General features: G+C 57.0%; 1 protein-coding gene and 1 long non-coding RNA gene across 2 annotated transcripts; both read right to left on the bottom strand.

Annotated features, from left to right (window-relative positions):
- Positions 1-5,914: 5,914 nt before the first annotated feature.
- On the bottom strand, positions 5,915-13,558 carry INSIG1 (insulin induced gene 1). The gene is made up of 6 exons (XM_081146431.1): positions 13,403-13,558; positions 12,517-12,954; positions 8,927-9,051; positions 7,683-7,849; positions 7,319-7,418; positions 5,915-6,361 (listed from the first exon to the last, which is right to left on the bottom strand). Exons 2-6 carry the CDS (start codon positions 12,926-12,928, stop codon positions 6,332-6,334), a joined length of 834 nt encoding a protein of 277 aa, XP_081002557.1. The 5' UTR covers positions 12,929-12,954; positions 13,403-13,558; the 3' UTR covers positions 5,915-6,331.
- Positions 13,559-22,022: 8,464 nt separating this feature from the next.
- LOC308562186 lies at positions 22,023-25,361 on the bottom strand. Its single transcript, XR_013999592.1, has 3 exons — positions 23,996-25,361; positions 23,591-23,889; positions 22,023-22,542 (listed from the first exon to the last, which is right to left on the bottom strand). It is a non-coding gene; the product is annotated as an uncharacterized lncRNA (long non-coding RNA).
- Positions 25,362-25,630: the final 269 nt, after the last annotated feature.

The raw sequence follows: 25,630 nt of genomic DNA on the forward strand, positions 1-25,630 counted from the left end.
CTTGGCTGCAAAGGGCAAAGAGGTGGAGTGACAGTGTGAGGACAGAGAGGAACGCCAATGTGCCGGAGGGCTGGGGCCTTGTCGTCACCTCCCACTCCCCCCGAGTCTCCAGGAGGAACCCGAAGCCTTTTCTGTTTCCCTTACTAATAGGATTTCCAGCTGTTTGCCCCCACGAATGAAACCGCACCTGCTACCGAGAGCCTCGTTTAAGATTCAGCCGGCGGAGGCGCAGCATCTGTTTGCATTTTTACCGGAGCCCCGAGGGCAGAGGCTCCTACCTCGCTGGCTTCAGGTGACGCGCAGAAGCGGGTTCCCTTCCTCCCCGGGTCTCGACAGCAGGCGGAGCAGCTGGGGATTCACGGAGGCCTGTTTCCCCACCGGGTCGGACAGACAGTTTGGCAGCTGGAGACACCTGAAGGCAGGTGGGCACACCTGGCGCCCCTCCCCTCGCGCCTGAGCCCCGACAGTGCTGCGGGGTGGAGCCCCTCCACTTTAGCAAGAATCTGCCCTCCTCCCGCAACACGGGGGCCCTGAGGCCTCTCTACTGGGGCTCCGGAGTCCCTGGAAACCCAGGAGGGGGGAGGCAGTTGTTTGCAATCCAGGTGTGAGCGGCTGCCTAAGGAAAAGCCAGCAGACCAGAAGCCGGCCGAGGAGGCAGTCTGGGTGGACCTGGTGGCTCTTTTCGCTGCATTATTCATTCGACCTCCTGGTGGTTTTGGTTTTGGTTTGGTTTCTTTCTTAAACACTCATTTTCAGCAATCTGGGCAACAAGCCCCAAGTCCCGGTCAGCGAATAAATTGCCCAAAGCTCCGTTTCATTTCCTTGCAGTTTAGGAAAGAGGCTAGATTGCAAACTCCCTCCGAGGTTGCCCTTTTTAAAACGACCTGAAGGCGGATTTACCTCCAGGAGGGAGTGGCCTGGGGAGGCGCAGGCGGGGCCGTGGCCACCAGGGGGCGCGGGTGCCTTTCGGCGAGAAGCACCAGCCGGTGGTGGGAATAGAGGTGATCCCTCTAGATTGGGGGGTGCAGGGGCCGAGGGGATGGAGAGTCCTGGGCCCCAGCTCCCTTCTCCTCAGACACAGCCATGTCCTGCCCCGGGAAACACCAACCAGGGGGCAACTCCTCAGGGCCGTGGGAACATTTCAGAATCAAGTTCAAGTCGGGCGACGTGAGAACTGGTTTTCAGAGACGGGAGGCCCAGCTGGGGTTCCCGGGCTGGGCCCTGACTCGCTGCTCATCGCAAGGCCGGAGGGAGGCTCAGCCACTCGTTTCCCTGGGGTAGCCGTGGGTCCCTTGGGAAGGGACAGCTGCCTACCGGGCCTGGGACAGGTGATTTGGATGCCACCCCGGGAGGGAGACATGTCTCTGCCTGAGGCTCCTGTGGTTTTGTTTGCTCGCTGGAGCCGCTGCCCTCAGGGTCAGCTGCAGATTAACGCGAGATTAAGTGTTGAAATTCTACCTGGTGAGGTGGTTTTATCCTGAGCCGATGATGGTCACACGAGCACCAGCACACTTTTCGGGGTTGACCAAGCGGCGCCTCTGCGGTGTTTGGTTTGGTTTCCCGTGTGGTTTGGGCGGCGCTTTCCCACCATCTCCACGCATCGCCTCTCTCCTGCCTGGGATGCCCAGTGGGTCCGCATGCGAGAATTTTCCAAATAACAGAAATCTAGGACAATAAATTCCTCAGCAAACCCCTGACTGTCCTTGCCAGCTATCGGCAATATGGCACGGATGTCCCCACCTCAGGACCCCGGGGATTACTTGGGTCAGATGTGAATAACTTGAGCAGGACAAGAACGGATCGTGGGCCCAGCCGGGGATGCTTGGCGTCCAGGTGGATGGGGCCTGTAGGAACCAGCAGCTCATGCTCCTGGAAAAACAAAATTGTCATAGGAAACAACAAATGTCCGAGAGAGAGATCGTCTCCCGGTTCTGGAGGCCAGAAAATGAGAAGTCACAGAGTGTGGGGACCCCACACACCTGAAGGGTGTGTCCCAGGCCCCTCTCCCGTGTCTGTAGCCTCAGGCGTCCCTGATGTGTAAGAGCCTCGCTCCAGCCCTCAGTCGGCACATCCTCACTTTGCATATCTGCGTCCATGGTTCCCCTTCAACAAGGACTCGCGTCCTATTAAACTGGGGCCACCCTAAGACCTCATCTTGACTCAGATCTGCAAAGACCCTGTTTCCAAATAAGGTCACATTTGGAGGTGCTGGGGTGTGGGCTTCCACATGCCTTCTTTGGGGGGGGGTCACAATGTAGCCCATGGGACTGAGGGTACAGAACAGTGAATCTCCGGAGAAACAGCTCCATGCGGGAGGAGCCTCTGGGTTAGAAACACTATTTGGAGAAAGGCAGCTTTTCCCTACTATCTTTTTAAAAAAAGTTTTTACTGATTTTTTTAGAGAGGAAGGGAGAGGGGGAGAGAGAGAAACATCAATGATGAGAGTCATTGACCCACCGCCTCCTGCACGCCCCCCGCTGGGGATCGAGCCCGAAACCCGGGCACGTGCCCTGACCGGGAATCGAACGGTGACCTCCTGGTTCGTGGGTCGATGCTCAACCGCTGAGCCACACTGGCTGCGCCCTAGCTGGGTCTTTGCAGCTGGTGTGCTTGATGAGAAATCCAGGGAAAGGGCGATGGGTCAGGAGCCCCTGGGCGTGAGAGGTTCGGATGGGCTGGAAGCAGTCGGACAGGACGGTCAGAGTACACGGCCTCCTGCCCTGAAAAGGCGACTCCTCCACTCCTCGGGTGGAAATGTGCTCGCTCGCGAGAAGGCAGGGCAAGCAGGTGGGGCTGGTGCGAGGCGCTGATGACATCCGCCATCCCTGTGGCTAGGCCCGCCTCGGCCAGGCACAGGGCGGGAGGGTGTGGATGGCCCAGGCGCCCCACCCACACCTGGGAACATCACCCAGGCGCTGGCCAGCGCCCGAGCGAGCGTGTGCACCGGGTGGCGCGGTCACCCAGGGCAGGGCCTTAGTCTTGGTGCATAAAGCACACCCGGCCGTGAGGGCCCGGCCTGCACTGACGCGCGGCCGCTTCCCCTGAGGAGCCCTCCTGGAAATGCAGCTGGGACCCTGGTGTTTCCAAGGGGTCCTACGGTGTCTCCTGCCCTGCGGGTCGGAGGGATTAAACTGGTGGCCTTTGCACCACCAAGATGAAGGGACTGTGTCTACCTCAAGGGTGGGACGCAGGGCACCACCGCGTGGCTCAATTATATCCGATTCTAGTCTTTAATCTGCCAGAAACGTCCCCTAGGTAGGACCGCAGGTGACTTTGAAAACTGGCTGAATGAAGACCACGCCCTGTCCACCCCGAGTTCCTGCTCCCGGGGCCTTCGCTGGCGGGAAGGAGCCCTGAGCCCGTGCAGTACCTGCCTGCCCTTGAACCGAGTGGGGTCAGTCGGTTACCTGCTCGGGCACCAGAAACCTTCCAGGAGCCTTCCCGCCCCCAGCTTTATTCTAAAACGCGGGTTCAGACTAGCGGGGTGGGCACTGCTGGGCTGGATGCACACGCTGAGCTCGTGTCGGCCGGTTCCCAGTCCTGGCGACGAGCTCCGGTCTCCAGGTCTTCCTCCCCGGGCTCAGCTCACGGCCTCGCGCGTGGAGCTGGGAACTTGGGCGTGCGCGCTGTTAGGAGACGTATTGGGTCGAGGGTAATATGGTGAACTCTTCTCTGTCATTGAAAGGCTATTTCTCAACTTAAAATGGAAGCCTCGTGAAACGCAGCGAGTGCGGGGGGCCCCTGGCGTCTTCTCGGTTCTGTGGGGCCACAGGGCTGCTTTCTGGGAAATGTGCACCCTGGGCAGCGGCAAGGGCAATGGCCCCCGGTCACCTCTGGGCCAGGTCCCTCTCCCTGCCCCCCTGGGGCCTCCTGCCTCCCGTGTGTCCCTCTTTCTCTGGAGTTTCCTGTCACCCCCACCCCAGGGCAGGTCCAGAGCCCACTAACCCCAGTGGAGCCCTGGTCCCCGAGGTTGGTCAGGCCCGTGGCCAGGTCCCTGCCCCTCAGTGGTGATGCTCTCAGCCCTGCGGTGAGGCTTCTCTGGTTACTTTTTAAAATAGAATTTGATGTCGACCCCCCTCCCCCCCCCTTCTCGGCTGCCTTACCCGGCTCGGCCCTGTCTGGGCCCTGGAAGGAGAGCCTCGGAGGCCAGCTCTGTCTCTGTCCACGAGCTTGGACCCCGCACCGGGCAGAGCAGGCAGGTACAGACGTGGGCCGTGACCAGGTTCAGAAGGCAATCTGCCCGATGGTGGAGAGAACGCCTCCAGTCACCCGGGCACCTTTCTACCCAGCGGGCACGCGGGAGAGAGAGCCCAGCTCGCGGGGCCGCCGTCCTGAGGCTCGGTCCCTTTCCTGGGCCCAGAGGCCCCCAGACACCCCCCAGACCAGGGAGAAAGGGCCTCTCACCGCAAGACGGGACAGTCAGTGGGCGGGGAAGGAGGGAGGTCAACGGTGGCCACGAGGAACCACAGTCATGTGGTGGTTCCCACGAGATTGTGTGGAAACCGACTAAAGAGCAGGCAAACATTTCCATTCCAAATTCTAACACCCCCCCCACCTTTTAAAGAAAAACCCATCAATACGATGGTTGGTTTTGAACCTTTAATAGAAATTAAAAACAACAAAAAAAATGCAAAAAGAACACAATGCCGAAAACTTAGTACGAATGTGAACCTCACGCTGTTCCACCTGGTGTCGTGCTAAATGTGTTGACACGATTTTGCGTTTTTACAGACTCGGGTCACTTTGGTTCAGGTTCTCGCTGTGAAGTGTTGGCAGAGGACGTCGGGTTCACAGTTTTGGCGACACTGTATCTTAGAGATACAGGCTGACTTCCAGTTGGAGAGAAAGAAATATTTGTTTGCCCTCATCAGGTAGATTCAAAGACTCCACGCCGGCTTCTAGTCTCCGTGGAAAGGTTTTTCCACGTTGCAATATTTTCAGAAAACGCATTAGGGCTCACTCACTGCAGAGTTCAGAACGACCACGTTTCCTCTCAACAAAATCTTCCTAAAACAAATTAGCCGTATTAACTTAGAATTTACTGTAAGAGATTTTCTTCAAAACAACAAAACCACTGAGACAAGGATCGTCCCGGGACACTGAGCCCCCATCCACGGACAGGCCGCCCCGTATCGGTTGCTGACTGCTGGCTGCCATCCCAGGAGCCTGTTAATCCGGCCACGTTCCCAGAACTTAAACCAAAAATGTTTACATTTCAAAATACCAAAAAAAAAAAAAAAAAAAGTAAGTAAAAATTATGTTTACTAAAACCCACAGAACTGGAGTATGTGCCAGGCCCAGGGCCCGGCGGAGGGTGCAACAAAGGAACTTCACACCTGGAAGAAATTATTGCTGGACTCTGCCTCCACGTGGCGCTGAAATGGATGGAGAACCCTCCCCAACATCTCACACGGTAAAAAAAAAATAAATACGTAACAGGATACAAGGCTCAGATTGGTTTTCGTACACATTGCACTTGAAGTTAGGGACCCGGCACTTACAAGCCGGGTCTCCCGTGGCCAGGGCCACTGGACGATGCACTGTGCTCACCAACACCTCCGTGCGATCGGAAACACGAGTGTTCGCTGCAGGGACGGACGCACTCCTGTGTACAAGGCAATCACAGATTGCAGATCCCATAGGGCTGTGGGAGAGTCACCGACGCCGGGGCATCGAAGGAGCAGCAGCCTGGCTCGCGGAGAATTGCACGGCGCAGACCAAACTTCACACGCGGTGGCCACGCGGAGCCCACCTCTCGCCGCCCGGCTCGGGAGGATTGTCGACACCGGGCGCCACACTGCAGGGAGGCTCCGCTGTGCGCCGTGACACGCGTGAGCGGCCACGTGAGCGGCCACGTGAGCATGCCGGGCCTCGTGAGGTGACCGCTACGTTCGCCCCTGCAGCTGTTCTTCCCCCCCCCCACAACCCTATTTTTAAAAAACTTTTGGATAAACATCATTCCTATTTTCTCACACTCGCCTTTGTTAAGCAAGCTCTCTGCTGTGGGCGCGACCCCGAACCAAGAGCTGGGACCTGGGCTTCAGTTCAAGGCTTTGAAATATGGCAACGTGCTTTTTATGACATAAACGGCATCGAACACTCAGAAACCGCCGCCCGCTGCCCGCCTGTCCCCGCTGGGGACGCAGCGTCGCAGGGCAGGCGCGGGGCGGCTGAGGTGGCATTTCCGGGCGAGCTGTCCCTCTGCACAGCTGCTACTCTAAGGGTGAGTTCCTGGAGTCACGTGAGGCTCAGCCCGGTCCACGCAGATCGCTGAGGGAAGCTCGGTGCCGGTGCCACGTCTGCTGTCCTCCAGAAGCAGCGGGCAGGAGACTCAGTCGTTGTGTGGTTTTTCGGGGACACCCTGGAAGGACAGAAACAGAGGGAGAGAAGTGAGCTCAGTGCATCCGCATTAACCAGCAGTTAGGTGGACCCTGAAGGGTGGAAGGTGAGAAAGTCCCTTGACGGGAATAAGGTGATGCAGACAGGAACTGTGGGAGCCCCTGCAGCGGACAAGCCCCCGGTCCCCGGTGCCCTTCCCGGGGCCCTCGGTTGCCCCCGGTGCAGCCTGGAAGCCGCCTCCGCATCACTTTCTCCTCGACGCTCACAGAGCCTGCTGCAGACCCTACGGCACTTGCTGCTCTCCAGGCCCTGCAGGAAGTTCTCTGTGGGACAATTTCCTGAGTCACAAAGCCGCCAGGGGACAGCGGAGGGACTCCCCGGGACCCGGCGCCCTTCCTCGGCCCTGACCGTGCTCTGCGGTAAAGGAGGTGAACATGCAGAGTCTCATCTGTAAAACTAGACCCCCTCCTGTGACCAGAGGTGGAAGGAGCCACGTGGAGGCCTAAGTCAGCCAACAGCCAGACGGAAGCACGTCACGGCGGGAGAGCCAACTCCGCTCCCGCTGAGGGGGCGCTGCGGCCAGGTGACCTGGGCAGCGGGAGGCAGACGCCCCACAGCCGCAGCGGGTGGAAGTTGGGCCTTTTTAGAGGAATGGCATTCAGCTACAAACAGCAACAGACACAAACTCTCTCAGATGCTGAGGACAGGTTCCCCACAGACCGTGGGCTGCCCCGCGGGTACCGACCGCTGATCGCCAAATACCCTCGTCACGGCGCCGATCAGCGGCCGTGGGAACCTAACCCTTGTCTGTATCGATCAGCCTGGGCACCTTTCTTTTTAAAAAACGTACACTTTTCTCATTTAACTGTTGCTGTTAAGTCTCCACTGGGCATTTGTCAACACCAAGGAAAACATGTCCCGTGAAGTCCTGTGAAGCTGGGGAACGAAGGGTCGGAGCCTGTGGGGGCAGTTCACCTACCATGGCCAGCTGCCGCCCTATGTTCCCAACCGTCACGCCTCCGGAGAAGAATATGCAGGGCAGCCAGGAGCGGATGTAGAGGAAGTCTGGGGACGTGTACCTGTGGGCAGAGGAACGCTGAGTAACCGCGACGGCAGGATGCTAACGGCCGATCGCTACATTGTTGCTCCTGCGGGGTTTCCCGTTACACTGTTACACTGCGGGCGCTACACTCACAGCAGGGGATCGGCACTCGGGGGCATCTCGGAGCATTTCACACCCGCGCCCACGGCCCTCTGCGTAAGTAGCGTGGGAGCAGCGCAGCTAAGGCGGCGTTTGACCCCGAGTGAGGGGCAGCCGGGGGGGGGGGGGCGCACGTGCTTACTGGTAGACGCCGTTGTACACCAGCAGCTGCGTGATCAGCGTGGCCAGGAAGGCGATGGTGATCCCGAGCCCGAGCCCGCTCCTCGAACGGTCGAAGGTCCACCACAGGCCCAGGGACAGGGCCGCCAACGTCAAGGAGAGCTGAACGTTGTTGGCAAAATCCAGTTTCTGGTGACGCGCGGGTCAAGGACAAGTTAGCGATGTTTAATGAGAGTAAAAAACGCAGAAAACCCAGGCACCAAGATGTGTTCTTCCCCCGTGCGCATAATTCTCCAGCCGCGAGCTGCCTGGTGGGCCGCACAGACTGTCAGACACGAGGGCTCCGTGACCGAGCCGAGGGGAAGCGTCTATGAGGTCACTGCGTCCCCCTCCTTCCCTAAGTTTACGAGCAAACTTCTGAAAGCCACGCATAAAATTCTGCCGGCATTTCAGCCACAGAACAACCCATTTTGCTAGTGAGCCACCCACAGCCCTGTTCTTATTTCTCGGTTTATCAGTAACTTGAGCTGCATGAGCTCTCGCCTCTCCCCGTCTGCGTGAGACCCTCTCAGACGGCATTCGATGCCACTCGATGTCACACATGCTAGCTCTTGGAGGCACACAGCTAGCTGCCATCACGACACTGCGTCCGCGGGGGGCAGAGCTAAGGTAATCTCACAACACCCTGTCATGACCCCTCCCTGTTAAACGGGGGTAGAGCAGACGGAAGAACCGGTAACTCTAAGAATATCGTTCTTGGCCCTGGCTGGTGTGGCTCAGTGGTTAGAGCGTCATCCCGTGAACCAGAGCGCAGCAGGTTCAGTTCCCCGTCAGGACGCACACCCAGGTTGTGGGTTCAGTCACAGGTCAGGTCGGGGCGTTTGGGGAGGCGACCAATTGACGTTTATCTCTCACGTCAATGTTTCTCACCCTCGCCTCACTTTCTAAAAAAACCAAAAATAAAAAATAAAATTTATTACAAAATAAAAAAGCACATACTCCGAGGAAACAAGATACCGCCCGACAGAGGAGAGAAAGCAGCCCACTGGGCCCCGGGCCGCATTCCCACCGTCGTCTTCCAGCTCAGGACCACGACGAAACCTCCTGCTGAGGGTAAATGAAGTGACAGGCTTTAAAACACCACCCGGAAGAACACTGTTCCACGACCTACTGGGCAACGTACGCCGAGTCAGAGCCACGGCACGCTTCCACACGGGGCCTAGGAGGACGCTCCGGACGCGGCACAGGGTGCCCACAGAAGGATACAGCGCTGGCGTGGTTGATGCCCACGAAAACCGCCACGCAGCGCATCACGCTGGCCCACTCCCTCTTGAACTTGTGGGGCTCCCCCAGGTGGCTGTCGATGCAGGGGTACAGCAAGCCGACAACCGCTGCCAGACAAGGAGAGATGACGGGGTCAGAACGACATAAGGAACATAGAGTGACAACAGCTTAACACAGCGAGCTTTCTAGGTGGCAGTCAACACGGTACCCAGACCAGTCCCTCCCTGGAAGACTATCCTGCTGTAACAAAGCATCGAAACTTAAACCAATTTTATATCTTTTTAAAAAAATTGATTTCAGAGAGAGGAAGGGAGAGAGAGAGAGAGACATAAACATCAATGATGAGAGGGTCATGGATCGGCCGCCTCCTGCAGGCCCCCCGGTGGGGATCGAGCCCGAAACCGGGGCGTGTGCCCTGACGGGAAATCGAACCCTGACCTCCTGGTTCATAGGCTGAGGCTCAACCACTGAGCAACACCAGCCAGGCCTAAGTTTACATCTTTGTTCTTCTCGAGTGCAAACAACAACAAAAAATCACAGTTCTGAGAAGTTGAAAGCAACACCACTGTTCTTTGATTTAGTTCAAAGTGGACATGAGTACAGCAGGGGCTTAGCCACACGGGCCTAACGTGCGGACCAGGTAACCGCCTGCAGAAGTAGCTTTTTCTCTATTCCGTCCACGCGACTCCCGTTCTACAGTGAAGAGTTGAGCTTCCACCAGTACTCAAGGCACAAATCACAAGTCTGACGCTCGCCCCCAGGGCCAGTGCTGATGCTAGGCCCATTTACACTGGCCTGACTATGACTTCTGGGTCATAGAGGCCCGTGCCCACTGGGTGGCACTGGACTCGATGGCAAGGGGTGACAACACTTAGTCTAGGACCCTGAGCACCCTGTGCACCATGCTGGGGGCAGTGCCATGACCAGACAAGCGTGCTCACCTGTCCCCATGAGCCCAGGCTCTGACCTGTAGAAGACCACAGGCCAGGCACACAGCCAGCCTCTGTTCCCCAGCTCGCCGCTGGGACTGCGCCCATGTTTGTTTCCTCATGTGTAAAATGAGTGTTATGTAATGAGACAGGGGAGGGGGAGCTTGCTGTGCTCTGAAGACTTAGTTTCCACAGACACACAATTGGAGAGTGTGAGAGAGTAGAGAGAACACAGCCGGGAGGAGGTGTGGCACCCGCAGGAGAGAAGCCGATGGAAAACGTCGTGAGGCGTGTGGTGACCGGCGGGGATGCAGGCCCATGGGGCCCAGCGTGGGATGAAGGTTCACGTGGCAAAGTCACCCTAGCTCGGAGGCTTGAGTGCCAGGCAGAGGCTCCACGGGGCTGGCCTCTGGAAGAGGTAACTATTTTAGGTTTTTCAACAGAGACACAAGAAACACTATTCTAGCCACACACTCAAAGACTTTCAGTTTCCATTTCATATTACATTTCGTCAAGTTCTAATTTTGGCGCTCTGAAAAACAGAGCCCCAAACCCTGTAACTTACTGCACTATAGCTTAATCTCTTTACCTTACCTCTCTCTTTTTTTTTTTTTAAAGTGAATTCATTTTATTTATTTTTTAAATGTATCTTTACTGATTTCAGAGAGAGGAAGGGAGGGGGAGACAGAGAGACAGAAACATCAATGATGAGAGAGTCATCGATAGAGCCCACAACCCGGGCATGTGCCCTGACCGGGAATTGAACTCCGATTGCCTGGATCCCAGGTCGATGCTCAACCACTGAGCCATGTCCAGCCGGGCTTTTTTTTTTTTTAAATCCTCACCTGAGGATATTATTTCCATTAGCTTTTCAGAGAGAGTGGGCAGGGAGAGATACATCGATGTGAGAGAGGCACATTGATTGGCTGCCTCTGGCCCGTGCTCCAAGTGGGGCTGGGGCTGGGGCTGGGGCTGGGGCTGGGGCTGGAGCCTACAACCCACGTAGGTGCCCTTGGCCAGAATCGAACCCAGGACCCTGCAGTCCATGGGCTGGTGCTCTAACCACTGAGCCACACCGGCCAGGGCTTAACTTTACCTGTTAAAATGGAAAGTTAAGTAGGTGAAATGTAATATGGAATGTTCCCCTCATGGTCTTGGCTGATGGCCAAAAAAAAAAAAAAAGGTTTGAAGAACTGTTTCAAGCATTCCTGGAATTTCCTGCAGCTTCCATTACAAAGAAAGCTTAAATTAAACCTTTCATTTTTAAGATCAAGTTTGCGATTCAAAGAAACTATTGTGCCAAATGTGTATGGAAAATGGAATTTGCATCTAGATCTATTTCCCCAGCAGGATTTTTACCAGCACAGCATATATTTAAAGGGTTTTGAGACGAATCAGGACCCACGCCGTTGAGGACCAAGATGAGAACATTCTCCCCCTGCTCAGAAACCACAGTGTCCGGGCTGGAACCCACGCTCCACTCGGGGCCTCCTGCCTCCCCGCTGTCCCCACGGGGCAAGGGACACAACAGACTCCGGGGAGACAGTAGGCAGAGTTAAGAATACTGGCCTGGCCCAGCTGGGCCTGGCTCAGCGGTTGAGTGTGGACCTAGGATCCAGGCGATCAGGGTTCGAGTCCCGGTCAGGGCACGTGCCTGGGTTGTGGGCTCGATCAATGACTCATCATTGATGTTTCTGTCTCTCTCTCTCCCTTTCCTTTCCTCTCCTCTCTCTGAAATCAATAAAGATATGTTAAAAAAAAAAAAAAAATACTGGCCCAGACGTTTGCTGTCCCCTGGAAAGGCTGCTGAGCCTGTGACTCAGTGTCCACGTCTGTAAAATGGAGCCACAGCTGAGCAGAGGGAGCTATGGTGTTGGGCACAGGGCTGGGCACTCGGCTGGGCCTGCGTGGGGAGCTGGCTCTGCCCACCAGGCCATGGGGCCCTCGGGTCTGCTGTGCCCCGTTTTACAGCCACAGGCTTTGCTCACCCCCAGGTGCTGAGACTGCGCGCTCCTGTGCCATCGGGGCAGCATTCCTACCCCGCCAGCGAAATAACCAGGAATTCTACCAAAAGGAGGCAGCCTGCCTGCCCACGACTTAGGCTGAGCCCGTGCTATGTATCCGGGCATCGGTGCCCAGCGGGGAGCAGTCCCAGGAAAAGGGGGGGGTCCCCTCTCCCTAGCTGTCTGGGTCAGGACCAGCTCCGCAGGTCTCCAGCCTGCAGGAGGCGGGCGGGAGGCGGTTCCCTGGCAACGCCTCGGCCCACGTGACGGTTTGTTTTCAGTTACCCGGCAGCGTAGCGTGTTGGGCGCCGCAGCCAATAGCGGCCCGGCGCCCGCGCTCACCAGTTCCGCGGCGGCCAATCGGAGCAGCCCGCCCGGGCGACAGGCGGGCTCTGGGAGGGCGCCCGGCCCGCGGGGAGGGGAGGGGCCGGTTGTCCCGGGGCCGCGTCTCCATCCCGCCGGAGGCCGGCATCGGGGATCCGGGGTCCCCTCCTTCCCCAAACGCCAACCCGGGAGGCGCGCGCTTCCCCTTCCTCCCGATGGCTCCACATTCAAATAGATGTTTCCCCGCGTCTGAAATACCTTTTTGCCCAAAAGCCATCTTTTAAAAATAAATTAAAAATTTTTTTTTCCTACTCACCAGCCGCTGTCCCACAGCAGGGAGGAACCCACCAGGCGGAGGAGAAGATGGTGGCGATCACCTCCTCGGGGAACAGGGTGACGTTCCTCTGCACCTGCAGCAGGTTGAGCACCAGCGCGAGGACCACCCCGACGGAGAACAGCACCAGGCTCCTCTGCAGCAGGTGGTGGTGCCAGCTGGTGGCCTGGCCGCGGCCGCCCCCGCGAGCCCCGGCGCCCGCGCCCCGAGGCCCGCGGGCGGGGTCGGGGTCCCGGGCGCCGCGGGCCGCCAGCAGCGAGGGGCCGGGCACCGAGGAGGTGATCATCTCCCCCACCTTAGCCGCCAGCCCTCCGGCGCGGGCCGTCGGGGGGCCTCGGGGCCTGGCGCCGCGAGCGCACGGACAGCTCCAGAAGTGGTTGTCCAGTCTGGGCATCAGTCAGCGGGCTGGGTCGGGCTTTCCTGGAAGGAAGCGGGGGGTCGGGGAGGCGGGGTCACAACCAAGTTCATCTTCGAGGAACGCGGTGGGGGCGGCAGGTGCAGGGAGGCCCGCTCGGGAGGCTGCGCTCCTCCACCGCCAGCACGTCCAGGAGGACTCGGTCCCTCCCCGGAGCCGCGGGGACGGGGCGCGCGGGGCAGGAGATGGGGGTAGCGCACGGGCTGCAGAGCCGGCTCCGTTCCCGCCCGCGCGCGCCCCCTGCACACCCCGTCCGGTCCCAAAGTTTCCCAAACCCCGTGCGTCCTCAGGCCGCCCAGGACGAGGGACTGGGGTCCTAGCGGGCGGAGGAGACCAGGGGTCCGGCCCAGGGGGGGTCAGGGGTGCAGCGGTTCCCACCGGGGTCGGGACCGGCGCCGCGGTCCCGATGGAGCCCGGCTATCCCGCTCCCGGGCCCCGCCGCGTCCCGCGTACCTGGCCGAGGGGCGCCCGCCCGCGGGCTCGCCGACGGAGGAGGTCCCGGAGGAGAAGGGGCTGCAGGGTCTCTGCCCGGACCGCCTAGAGTTGGGCCCGCGGCGCCGGGCGCGCGGCGCGGCTTATAAAGCGGGTGGCGGGGCCCCGGGTCACGTGACCCCGGCGCGGCCCGCGGCCCGGCTCGTGCGCCCGGGGGCGTGGCCTCCGCGCGCGCCGCCCCGCCCGCGCGCCCGTGCGCTCGCGGTCTGGTGAGGCGGCCGCGGCCAATCCGGGGCGGGCGGCCCATATGACGCAGGCACACGCCACCGCCGGCCCGCGGGCTCGGGAGCGCGCGCGGGCGCACGGGCTGGGGCCCCGCGCGGAGCTGGGGGGCACCGAGGGACGCGGCGGGGGCGCCGAGGGGCGGGCGCCGCGCTCCCCCCTCGCGCGGCCCCGGTGCAGCCGCGTGGGGCGGGCGGTGGGAGGCGGCGCCGCGGGGACGCGGGGGCGCGGGAGGACAGCTTCCAAAACCGTGCCTCCGGGGCTCAGCCGCTGGAATCTTGACCTGGACCCACACGTGGCCCGTGGATAAGCTTCCCTGCCGACTTTGTCCCCTCCGCTCGGCCGGTGCACCCGCGGGGTCACCTGAGGATGCTCCGACCCGGCTCGCGCGCCCCGCCCCGAGGCCCCCGACGGTCGCCGCGCGCGCTCCTGGGGAGCGAGTCGTCCGCCGTGCGCGCGGGGACGCGCGCGGTGGCGCAGGGGCTTTCGGTTTGCGGGCGACCCGAGTGCTTCCGAAGCCTCCGGGCAGGGAAAGCCCTTGGTGAACTTGTAAAGGAGAGACGTGCCGTTCGCACGGTCATTCCCCCCGGCTCCCACGGGTCTTTGCTCGACTCTGGAGCACAGGTCACCAAAAGGACTCTGGAAAAAAAAGAAAAAAAAAAAGGGCTGTTTGACCCGGTCGCTGCGCCACGTGCTGCAGCCCTGGCGCCCGGCTCCGCCGTCTAAGGAGTTGGGCAGGCCCCGGGCCAGGTGGGAACCCACGTCCCGCTGGGCAAGAGCGCAGGGTTTAAAATCTTAGGAGCTTGTGGGGGTTTTTGTTGTTTGTTAATCTCACCTGAGGATACTTTTTTTAATTGACTTTTAGAGAGAGTAGGAGGGAGGGAGGGGCAGAGAGAGAGACACATGCATCGGCTGCCAACCTCACAGGCCCCCAGCAGGGCCGGGGGTCCGGCCTGCCACCCAGGTGATGTGCCCAGGACAGGGAATCGAACCCAAGGCCCTTGGGTGTCGCTCCTACAAGAGTGAGGGAAAGAGACCAAGCCCCGGCCGACCTGACTCAGTCGGCTGGACATCGCCCGGTCCACCTGGGCACGGGAAGGTGGTTGGTTCCATGGCAGGTCAGGGCACAGGCCCCGGGTTGCAGGCTCCATCCCCAGCAGGGTGTGTGCAGGAGGCTGCCGATCGATGACTCGCGTCACTGATGTTTATCTCTCTCCCTCTCCCCTCCTCTCTGAAATCAATGAAGACATATTTTTTAAAAAAGTGTGAAGCCCCTGGCTGGTTTGGCTCAGTGGTTAGAGCGTCAGCATGAGGACCGAAGGGTCCCGGGTTCCATTCCAGCCAAGGGCAGGTACCTGGGTGCAGGCTCGATCCCCAGCCCCCGATGGGGCATGTGCGGGAGGCAACTAATCCATGTGTCTCTCACATCGATGTTTCTCTCTCTCTCTCCCACTCTGAAAAGCAATGGGAAAAAATATCCTCAGGGGGGGATTAACAAAAGAAAATAATTAAAGAGTGAAGGAAAGGTGAGGGAGGAAAAGCGAGTTGAAGGCCGGGCCTTACGGAGCTGGCCAGCTGGCCGAGGCTGCGCGTGGAAACACTCCCAGGGCCTGGTCGCTCGGGGCCCTGCCCACAGGCGCTGGGAGAACAGTCCTTTCAGGGAAAGAGAGACACGCGCCTGTTCGCCCTCAGTCTCTGGTTTCCGGTTGGTAAACAGTCACCCGCGGTCCTCACTCCTTGGCTGCCCTGGGCCTGGTGGTCGCCGCATCCACGCAGCTGCTGGCCGGCCAGACTCCGCGGCCCACGGCGGGCTCGCCGGCTGAATCGGGGGCAGGAAGAGCCGGGGGCTGCCCTGTGGGTCCCGCTGGGTCACCTTGTCCATTTCTGCCTCCGTCGCTCGGAAGGGTGCAGGAGAGCGATGCTTGGCCCAGAGACGGTCCCCTCGCTGTGGGAGGTTATATCCTGGGTGACTCTGTAGTTCCGTGACAGACAGCACTGCAGGTGGTGGCCAGAGCCACTGGAAGAGGGGCCACGGCAGAGGGCGTGGTGACAGCCCAGAGAGCCTCCGACGGCCCTGGGGGGAAAGTATACGCAGTGGAAGGGCCAAGGGGGAGGAAGAAGGTCCAGTCACAAAACCCAGGGACATGCATCCCCAAAGGAGGGTCAGCAGCCGCACATGAGGCCATGAGGGCCGAGGGCTGTGGGCTGTGGGGCCCTGGGGACAGGAAGCAGCCAGGCTTCCGAAACCTGTGGGACATGGACTCTGGGAGGGGGGAGGGATAGGAAACCGGGGGAGGACCTGGTGTGGAGGGAGTTTTCTTCTGTTCTTAAAATGGGGGGGACAGGAACAAATCTTTTTTTTTTTTAATCTTCACCTAAGAATATTTTTTCCATTGCTTTTCAGAGAGTGGGAGAGAGAGAGAGAGAAAGATTGATATGAGAGAGACACATCGATTGACTGCCTCCTGCATGCGTCTGGGCCAGGGCCGGGGATCGAGCCTGCAACCGAGGTAGGTGCCCTTGGCTGGAATCGAACCCAGGACCCTTCAGTCCTCGGGGTGAAGCTCTAACCACTGAGCCAAACCGGCCAGGGCAGGATGGGAACCAATTTAAATGCTGATGGGAGAGTCCAGCTGAAAGAAAGACAATTCGGGCGTGGTGTCTGGGACCAGAGGCGGGCATCTGATGACCAGGAGGCCTCCCCAGCCCGAGAAGGAGGGCAGTGGGCTTGAGGAGGTGCCCTCAGGGGTTTCTGTTTTTGCTGGAGAAGGGAGTGGCCACAGTTTAAGCTGATTGGAAGTAACTGCAGTTTGCGGCTCAGGGCTGAGGACCTAGCTGAGGTTTGTGACCAAGTTCTGAAGGGTCTGTGGGCCAGGGTGTGTGTGTGTGTGGCCCTCCTTGGTGCTACGTTGTGGGTAGGAAGGGCCCGCCATTTAGGGGCTTCGGGGAACTGGGGTTTCCAGGTGGACGGGGTGGACAATGGGACAGACAAGGAGGATGAGGACAGTGCCTGGCGGCTGGTGGGTCTGTTGGCAGCGAGAGCGGCACCCGGGTGAGACCAGTGGGGTCAGGCCAGACCTGGGTTCAGCAACCTCGGTACTTGAGTGCTGGCCAGGAAAGAATTCAGAGCCAAGACCCGAACTATATGAGAACATTTACTTGGAAAATCACAGAGGTGGAAGAAGTAATTCCTAGAAGAAATGGGCTCAGGAAACAAGCGATAGAGGCAAAGGAAGGGCCCTTGGAGCTTGGGAGCGAGGAAGGTAATAGTGCCTGGGGGGAGGGGAAGAAAGAAGGGGGAGGCTGGGGGGGCTGGGGGGGCTCGAGCTCGCTCCTGGGTCCTGAGATTTTAGGGGAGGTCCCAGGGGAAGGTCAATAGACTATGCATCAGCTTTCCAGGGGTGTCCTTTCAGGGTTGTGCTCTCCACTGATTGATTGGTGGCCACCAGGGCGGGGAGGGGGGGTCATTATCCAATGCAGCTGGTCCTGAGCTCAGCCGTGGCTGGTTTTGCTGCTGCTTTCCTGGGCCTGGAGCTGAAACACAACCGAGGCCTAGATGTTATCTCTAGGGAGGAAAGGTCAGGGGGTCCAAACTGCATGACCGGTGATAGGCTAGGGGAGGAAAGGCCGCCCTGGGGGCAAGGTCACACCCTACAACGGTCCTTTGCTAGGCATCCAGGGCTTTCCGCCCTGGTGACCTTTTATGTATTTACTTATTTATTTATTGCTTTTTCAGAGTGGAAGGGAGAGAGAGAGAGAGAGAGAGAAACGTCGACGTGAGAGAGACACATTGACTGATTGCCTCCCGCGCACACCCCGATGGGGCTGAGCCTGCGGCCGAGGTACGTGCCCTTGGCCGGAATTGAACCCGGGACCCTTCAGTCCGAGAAGTGACACTCTAACCACCGAGCCAAACCTGCTAGGGCTACCCTGGTGGCCTTCTGTACCTGGCCTGGCCCATTGTCCTTGCTCCGCTCTTGTCTGTCTGGCTGCCTATGGAGGGCCACGGTGTGCAGGGGGGAGGAGGGCGCAGCAGGGAAGGGACCCCGGTCTCCCCTGGGGTGCAGAGGGCTCAGTGCCACTCTCGGTGGCAGCTCCGCCATGGCAGGAATCTTATTTTGTCCACGGAGGTAGCCCAACACCCACAACCTTGTCACTGGATTTGCAATGGGGTGGGTAGGAGGAGACTCTGGTCACACTGGAAGTTTTATGAGCGCATGGTTTCCGGGGACACCAGGTGCCGATGACAAAGTTCATGGAGCGGCCCTGGGATTGGGTGGCCGAAGTGGTGTGGAGCCAGTCACCGGTGCTGTGAGGTCAGGAGACCCAGAGGCTGGGCTGTGGATGGGTCATGCCTGTGCTGGGCCAGGTTGCTCTGGCAGGTGGCAGGTTTGGGGGATGGGGGGAGGCCGTGTGTCAGGCGCCCGATCCCCAGGGAGTGAAGACGGGACCCAGAGGACAGTAGGTGGCTGTGGCCAGCAGGACACACTGGGTTGGATAGTGTCCCCCAAACCCATGACCTTCCAGAACCTCAGAATACAACCTAATTTGGAAGCTGGGTCATTGCAGATGGGATTAGTCAAGATGAGGTCACACTGAGCAGAGCTGGCCCATAATCCAATGTGACCTGTGTCCTGAGAGAGGAAGAGACGCAGAGAGAGGAGACACAGGAGAGGCAATGTGGTGACGGAGACAGAGATTAGCGTGCCAGTTAGAGTGCTTGGGGAGCGTCTGCAAGCCTGGAGGTGTCGAGGATGGGCCCCGAGCCACTGGAAATAGAGGGAGGAGGGCTCCTCCCCCAGGGCCTTCTGGGAGTGAGGACACCTGGAGTGTAGAGTCTGGTTGAGACAATAACTGTTTATTGTTTAAAGTGGCCCCAGGACACTCCTACAGAGGGCTGGGCAAGTTCTGTGGGAGACGAGGGGTTCCCACTGGGGAAAGGTGGGCAGGTGTCCCCGGGAGAGCCAGGCGTCACCAGGGCCGGTGGTGTGGGAGAGTGTGGAGAAGAGGCCAAGCTGGGGGCCAGTTCGCCATCAGCAGTGGGGTCTCTAGAGGAAGGGTGTAGGGTGGGGAAGGGGAGGTGGGGGGCAGGTAGGGTGTGAGGGCCCCCAGGCACCTCTTGGCCCTGTTTTCCGGTAAAATCTAAACCTCCAGTATCGCCTCTGTTATTTAACCTCAACGAACACCTGAAAGGTGTCACCTGTTCAGGGGACGACACGGAGTCCCGAGCTAAGCAATCTGCTGAAAGCTATTGCACAGAATAGGGGGCTGAGGCTCCGATCAGGTCTCACTGAGCCCCCCGCTGCCCCCTCCCCCCGCTTCCATTCCACAACGCCCCCGTGACCTTGGGGTGGTGAACACACAATACAATATACAGATGAATTGTACACCTGAAACCTATGTAATTTTATTAACCAATGTCACCCCAATAAATTCAATAAAAATGTAAAAAAAAACCCCACAAACCCTCAGAGGCGGCTCCAGCCAGTGGAGAGGACATCGTGTGGGTGTCTGCCGGGGCGGCAAACTTAGTGGCTTAAAGCAACACAGAATTATCGTCTCCGTGTTCTGGAGGTCAGAAGTCTGGCGTGGGCTTCAGGGAGTTAAAATCACAGAGTCAGAAGAAGTACAAACACGAAACTAAAGAACAGGCTGATGTTTGCCAGACAGGAAGGCGTTCGGGGGCTGGGTGAAAAGGTGAAGGGACTGAGAAGCACAGATTGGCGGTTACAACAGTCACGGGATGTAAAGCCCAGCGCAGGGAATATAGTCAATAATATTGTCCTAACGATGCACGGTGCCAAGTGGGTGCTGGACTTATGGAGGGGAACACTTTATAAGTCACATAAATGTCTAATCACTATGCTGTACCCCTGGAACTAATATGATATTGAATGACAACTCTAATAGAAAAATAAAAATTATTTAAAATAAAAATCCTCAACTAAGGATTAGAAAAAATGAGGCCCGTGCCTCTCCAACAGTATGTTTCCTGGCTACATGGGGGTGAGGGGTGTTGGGGGGGGGGGGACAGATTTCATAGCCTATGTCATCATTGGACGTTGATAGCTTCATGTCTTTCAATATCATACCCAAAGCTTCTACAAATACCTTCATCGCTAACTACTTACCTTTATCCCCTTATCTTAGGATGAACTGCAACACTGTCTCCAGATAAAACTATACAGTTGCACACTCAACCCACCGCCTGCAATTCCTGATCACATGTTCCCGGGCCGGCAGGTTTCCGACTCGGCTCCATAGGGCTTATCTCTGGCTGCTCAGGCTCCTCTGGTGGGAGCAGGGTGCCCTCGGGGATGATGTCCCCATACATTTCCACCCCACAAACGCCCTTTTCCTTCATGATGATCCCCTGTTTCCCTGTATTTTTAAAAATCTGACCTGAGCTTAAATCACTTACCCTGTGGTTTAACAAGAAACACCTTTAGATACTTAATTGCAGTTTGAGAAACAAGATAGTGTTTCTCAGGTACACTTCACTGGTGTGGATTAAATTTGCTTTTGCTACGTATTTAATTTTGCTGAGTGATGAACGATTGGAGTGAGCTGATGGAATTCTTCCTTTTCTGCAATCAGTAAAATTGCAGGAAATTTCATTTGGTAGCTGTAATTGAATGCTGGCCTGATTGCTTCCTCAGATACGGGGATGTTGTGTGTAAAGTTTCTGTATGTTAGGAGCTGAGAAAAGAGATGGTGCCCACTTGTCAACACAGGGCTGTTGCCACTCTCTGACCAGAGGGTCGCACCCATGAGGAGTGTGGGTGTGTGGATGCCCTGTGACCTCACCAAAAAATCAGGTGACCTCTAAGGGACACCGGACCATCTCCAGAGCGACCTGTTGCTGTGCCTGGGGGTCCGTGTCAGCTCACCTCCATGACCCGTTCAGCAGATGGAAACAATAAAAACCTTGTAAAACCAAAATTACGGCCACTAACCTACCTGGGAGTTTTTAGTTCTGGAAAGAATAACTGGGGGTTGGGGGATGGATGACTTTCTCTCTGGTCTGACCTCTGCTCACAACAGGGAAAAGGGTTTTCTTTCTTTTTTTTTTTTTTTTTTTTTAATATATCTTTATTGATTTCAGAGAGAGGAAAGGAGAGGGAGAGAGAGACAGAAACATCAATGAGAGAGTCATTGATCGAGTCTGCAACCTGGGCGTGTGCCCTGACCAGGAATCGAATCCTGATTGCCTGGATCCTGGGTCGACGCTCAACCGCTGAGCCCCGCCCGGCCGGGTGAAAAGGGTTTTCTCTTGATTTGCGGGGGACTTGGTGCTGAGGGCACGGCTGGCTGTAGACCCAGGGCTTGAAGCTGGGTGCCAGCGTGCACACGGGCACCCGGGCGGCTGTCCCCTCTGGCTCTGTCCTGTGTTGCCGCTTGTATTTGGAAGCCCTGTTATTTGGCGCATTCATGTTTATTATTGTTAGGACTTTGTGATGAATGGGTCCTCTTACTGTTATGAAATGTCCCCTTTTATTTCTGGTAACACTCTCTGCTTTCAAGTGTCTTCGATCTGATGTTAATGCAGCAACATCAGCCGCCTCACCCCTTGAGTGAGTTTTCCATCCCTTTGCTTTCAGCTTATTCATTTATTTATATTTAACATGCGTCTCCTGGGTCTGGCTTTTTAAAATCCACTCTGAATATCTCCGCCTTTTCTCTGGAGAGTTGAACCCTCTACATTTATTGTAATTATGGATACAATGTTGCCATATGGGGTCTGTTTGTCTTTTTTCTTTTCTTCCTTTTTGGTCTTTGGAGTTGGTTGATTTTTAAAATTTCATTTTCATTGATCAGTTGTCTTTTGAAGCTGTCCCTTTTTTGCCTTTTTTTAGTGGTTGCTCCAGGGATTGCAATATATACCCTTCATGTGGCACTGTCTGGAGTTAACATTGTATCATTTCATGTAAATGCAAAAACTTTGCAACTGTTAAAAAAAATCCATTTACCACCCACCCTGCTTACATTGTCATGTGTGTTACAGCTGCACAGATATAAACCCCATAATATGCTGTAGTTTCATTTCATTTTATTTCATTCTTTCCTTTCCTTTCCTTTCCTTTCCTTTCCTTTCCTTTCCTTTCCTTTCCTTTCCTTTCCTTTCCTTTCCTTTCCTTTCCTTTCCTTTCCTTTCCTTTCCTTTCCTTTCCTTTCCTTTCCTTTCCTTCCTTTCCTTTCCTTTCCTTTCTTCCCTCCCCCCCTTTAGGATATGTTTCCATTGATTTTTAGAGAGAGTGAAAGGGAGGGAGAGAGACACACAAATTGTTGCCACCCAAACGTGCCCTGACTTGGGGGGAGAAGCGAACCGGCAACCTAGGTACATGCCCTTGACTGGGAATCCACCTGAGACCACTGAGCCACGCCGGCCAGGGCTGTAAAAATTCTTTTTATTTATTCGCACAGCCGTTGTGTTGCAGACAAGAGGAAACACAAAGCCCTTCTCTGGGTTCTGCCTTTCCTGCACTGCGGCCCCTCTCTCTCCCTGTCATCTCTAGCTGGCCCCAGCACTTTGTCACTGATGTCCTGGGGGCTGTAGCCAGGGCTGGGGGACCTTACAGAGCCCGTGATGCCCATATGGTCAGTTGGGGCACGGCCCAGATCGGCTGCTTCCCCACCAGCGAGGGTTTGGGAAGCTTGTCTCGGGAAACAATGCAATTGACCCCAACTGCTTCCGGGACCCGAGCTGTAGGGAGAGCACTTGACACTGAGCATTATTTATGAGGCTGGAGATTGACTTCGGGTCCTCGGGTTAATAGGTTTTATTTGTGAACCAGGGACCCAGGCCTTTGATTTACCAGCAAGGTGGTGGGGATGAAGCTCTTGTCCCAGGAGCGATGTGAGAAAACCAAGCCAGCATCCTGCAAGCCAATGAAAAGATGAGACTATTAGAGGCGCCGGAGGGGTCGGCAGCCCCTGGGAGAGCACGAATAGTAGGACAGGTGGGCGAGGGCACTTTCTCACTGCAGAGACTATCTCAGAGGCATTTACTGTGAAGCGGGTGCAGCCATCCCGGCAGAGGCGGCCGGGCGGCTGGGCAGGGCTGCTGTGGGTCCTCAGCAGAAACCGTGGGTCTGTATCCCTGCAAAGCTGTCTGCTCCCTCAGCTCTCATGTCCCGGGAGGGTCACCCGCGGGTCCCTGCTCCGCGTCAGCCCAGCCCCCACTGCTGGGTGGCACCCTCTCCTGGCCCCCACCCCAACCCCTCGAGTCTGCTGATGATCTCACTGGTGACTGGACCAAACCAGACGGAGGCCACGTGGCCCATGAGGGTGGCCTGTTTCCTCACTTCCCTTTGCGGCTCCCCCCGCCCCCCACCTGTGTGCAGAGGCCTGTGGGGGACCCTGCCCCTCCTCTCCTGAGAGGCCACGTTTTCCTAGTAACCTCCCTCACTTACACCTTCAAAATCTCCCTTTCTGCTGGCTCCTAAACTTCAGATTTCCTGCAGCTTCTAGAAATCAGGTGAATTTAATGAACAAAGTGAATTACCGAGCAAAATAGAGACAGGCTCATAGACAGAGCAGGCAAACAGCTGGCGGGGGGGGCTGAGCAAAAAAGAAATAAAAATGAGAGGGGGGTGAGGGCTCCAGGACACGTGCACCAATGTGGTGATGGGGGGACGGGGGAGTGGAAGTGGAAGGGGGCATAGAGGGGACCAGTGGTGATGGAAAAAGTTAAATAATAACACATTAAAAAAGAAAAGTAAAAGAAATGGGGTGAAATGTTTTTTCTTCAAGAGACTTTTCAAAGTCTCCTTCCCTGTAGGGGACCAAGTGGCGAGCTGGTATTTTAATTTAAACCAGTCTATTGAGGAGGGAAAATGAATTTCTTTTTTCTAAGAGGAGCTGCTCCAATGCCATAGAGGAGGCATTTGGTAGTTGCCCGTATCGGTGTTCACGATAACAACACACCTTGACAGCGGTCGGATTTTCCTGCATGAAAAGGGCAAGAGGGTAGGACAGCCAGCATCCGCACCCAGGACCCATCAAGTCCCAGCAAATGCCTTGCTTCTCAGAGTCTAATGTGGGTACAATTCCCAGGGCGTCGTGATGCCTGGGTCCCGGGGGGGCCTGGGCCGCTGCATTCCTAGCAAGCCTCCAGCTGACCCTTCCCGCGGGCCCAGGGCTGCACAGCCTCCGAGCAGGCTCCAGTTCCTGGCGCGGCGAGCCACTCAATCCCTGTTTGCTTGGGGACGCCAACATTCTGCGGACTTAAAAAAAAAAAATTTTTAAGAGCCTGAATTTTCCCCTCTTGGTGTGGAGCGAGGCAACATTTCATAACTGTATCTGTTAAATATGTGATTGTTTTCTCAATACCTGGTACTGAGGGGACATTGCGTGGGGAGAAAATGATTTCAGCTTCGTGTTGTTGCTAATGATTCGCTCGCGGACCCGCCTGGCAACGAGCTTAACCAGAGAGATGCCTGTGGCACTGGTGGGGCAAAGTGGTCGGTGATAACCACCCACAGAAAGAATGCCACGGGCCACAGAAAGGATGACACGGGCCACGGAAAGGATGACACGGACCACGGGAAAGGATGACACGGACCACGGAAAGTCACGGACCACGGGAAAGGATGCCACGGACCACAGAAGCCATGGACCGCGGAAAGGATGCCACGGGCCACAGGTGTGTGGCCCAATGTCCAGCAGGAGCGATGCTTCTCTTAGACCCGCCGCACACCCAAGGCAGAAGCTTCAGTTGCGTCAGGCCACAGATTCTCAAAGTTGAGCCTGCAGGGAGCACCATGGGTGGGGGTGGGGCTTGTGCGGATGCGGGTGGCTGGACCCCACCCGCAGCCTGTGTCGTCATTTCTGAAAAGCCCGGGAGGCGCTGGCCTCGGAGCAGGCTTTGAGAACCACGGTCTTGGGCCTTTCACTCGGGCGTGTGGCCTTAGGGGGCACTTTGCAGACTTACTGTGTAATCTCCTACCCACGAGCTCGACATGCTATCTCGGACCCTGAATATTGAATCATAGCTTCTTTGTTAGTTTCTTAAATATGTTCCTATTTTCATAGCATTTCTCAAAAAGCTCTAAACATTTTTATTACTGAGTTTCAGACATGAGCTTCTCTCAGGGGACACAGAATCTGACGTTTAATTTAGAATATCTTTCATTTCCCCTTTTAACCAAGCAGGAAACTAGGGAAGCGAGACTAATCTCTGCTCAGCGGCTCCCGTGGATACGTCCCGGAGTCGGTGCCTGTGTTATTCTTGCTTCCGAGAACATTCTGTGTCCCTAACCAGGGAGTCTGTGCATCTGATTTCCGAGGCCACGTGGCACCCAGCAGCTCAGCCTGAGCCTGGGTGTGGCTGAGCCACTCGTCACGTGACCTGGAAAGGGTCCTGAAGCCCTTTGGGTTTCTGTTTCCTGAAACCTCGGGTGGCTTTTCGGAAACCGTCAGAGACGCCCAAAGGCGGCTCCTGGCTCCAGGGTCTGTCTCTCTGGCTGCTCCCATTCTCGGCTTTGGGGCTTTTAAGCATTTTTACACAGATGTAGATATAGAGAGATCTATTTATATATTTAAATTTAAGGTATTTAAGTGAGCTCAGAAATACTCTTCGATCCTGTGCTTGAGCAATAACATCCTCAAAGTCTGCAGTCTGGCCCCGGGGTCTGGTTCCTGGCCCCGTCTTCTCCCCACTCTGCGTAGAGCGTTGTCACCGTGTTAAACAGGCCTGGGTCCACCCGGCCGACCTCCGGGGAAGGGTCCTTAGCCTGGGGGTGCAGTGGGGGGGCTGCAGAATGGGGGCACGGCTGGGAGAGCCCTGGTGCACGCTCAGCCCCCCAAACACCGCCGCCTCCTCCCCTTTCCCCCCGCTGCAACCCCCCCCACCTTCCCGCAAAGTGAAAGGTGGCTGCAGAAACGAAAGCTCCCATAGGCCACAGAGCAGAGGCCCTCGTCACATGTGGTGCTTCCCAGGCACCGGCTGGAGGGTGGCACCATGGG

This window comes from Miniopterus schreibersii, assembly GCF_964146895.1.
Source record: "Miniopterus schreibersii genome assembly, chromosome: 9".
Lineage (NCBI taxonomy): Eukaryota > Metazoa > Chordata > Mammalia > Chiroptera > Miniopteridae > Miniopterus > Miniopterus schreibersii.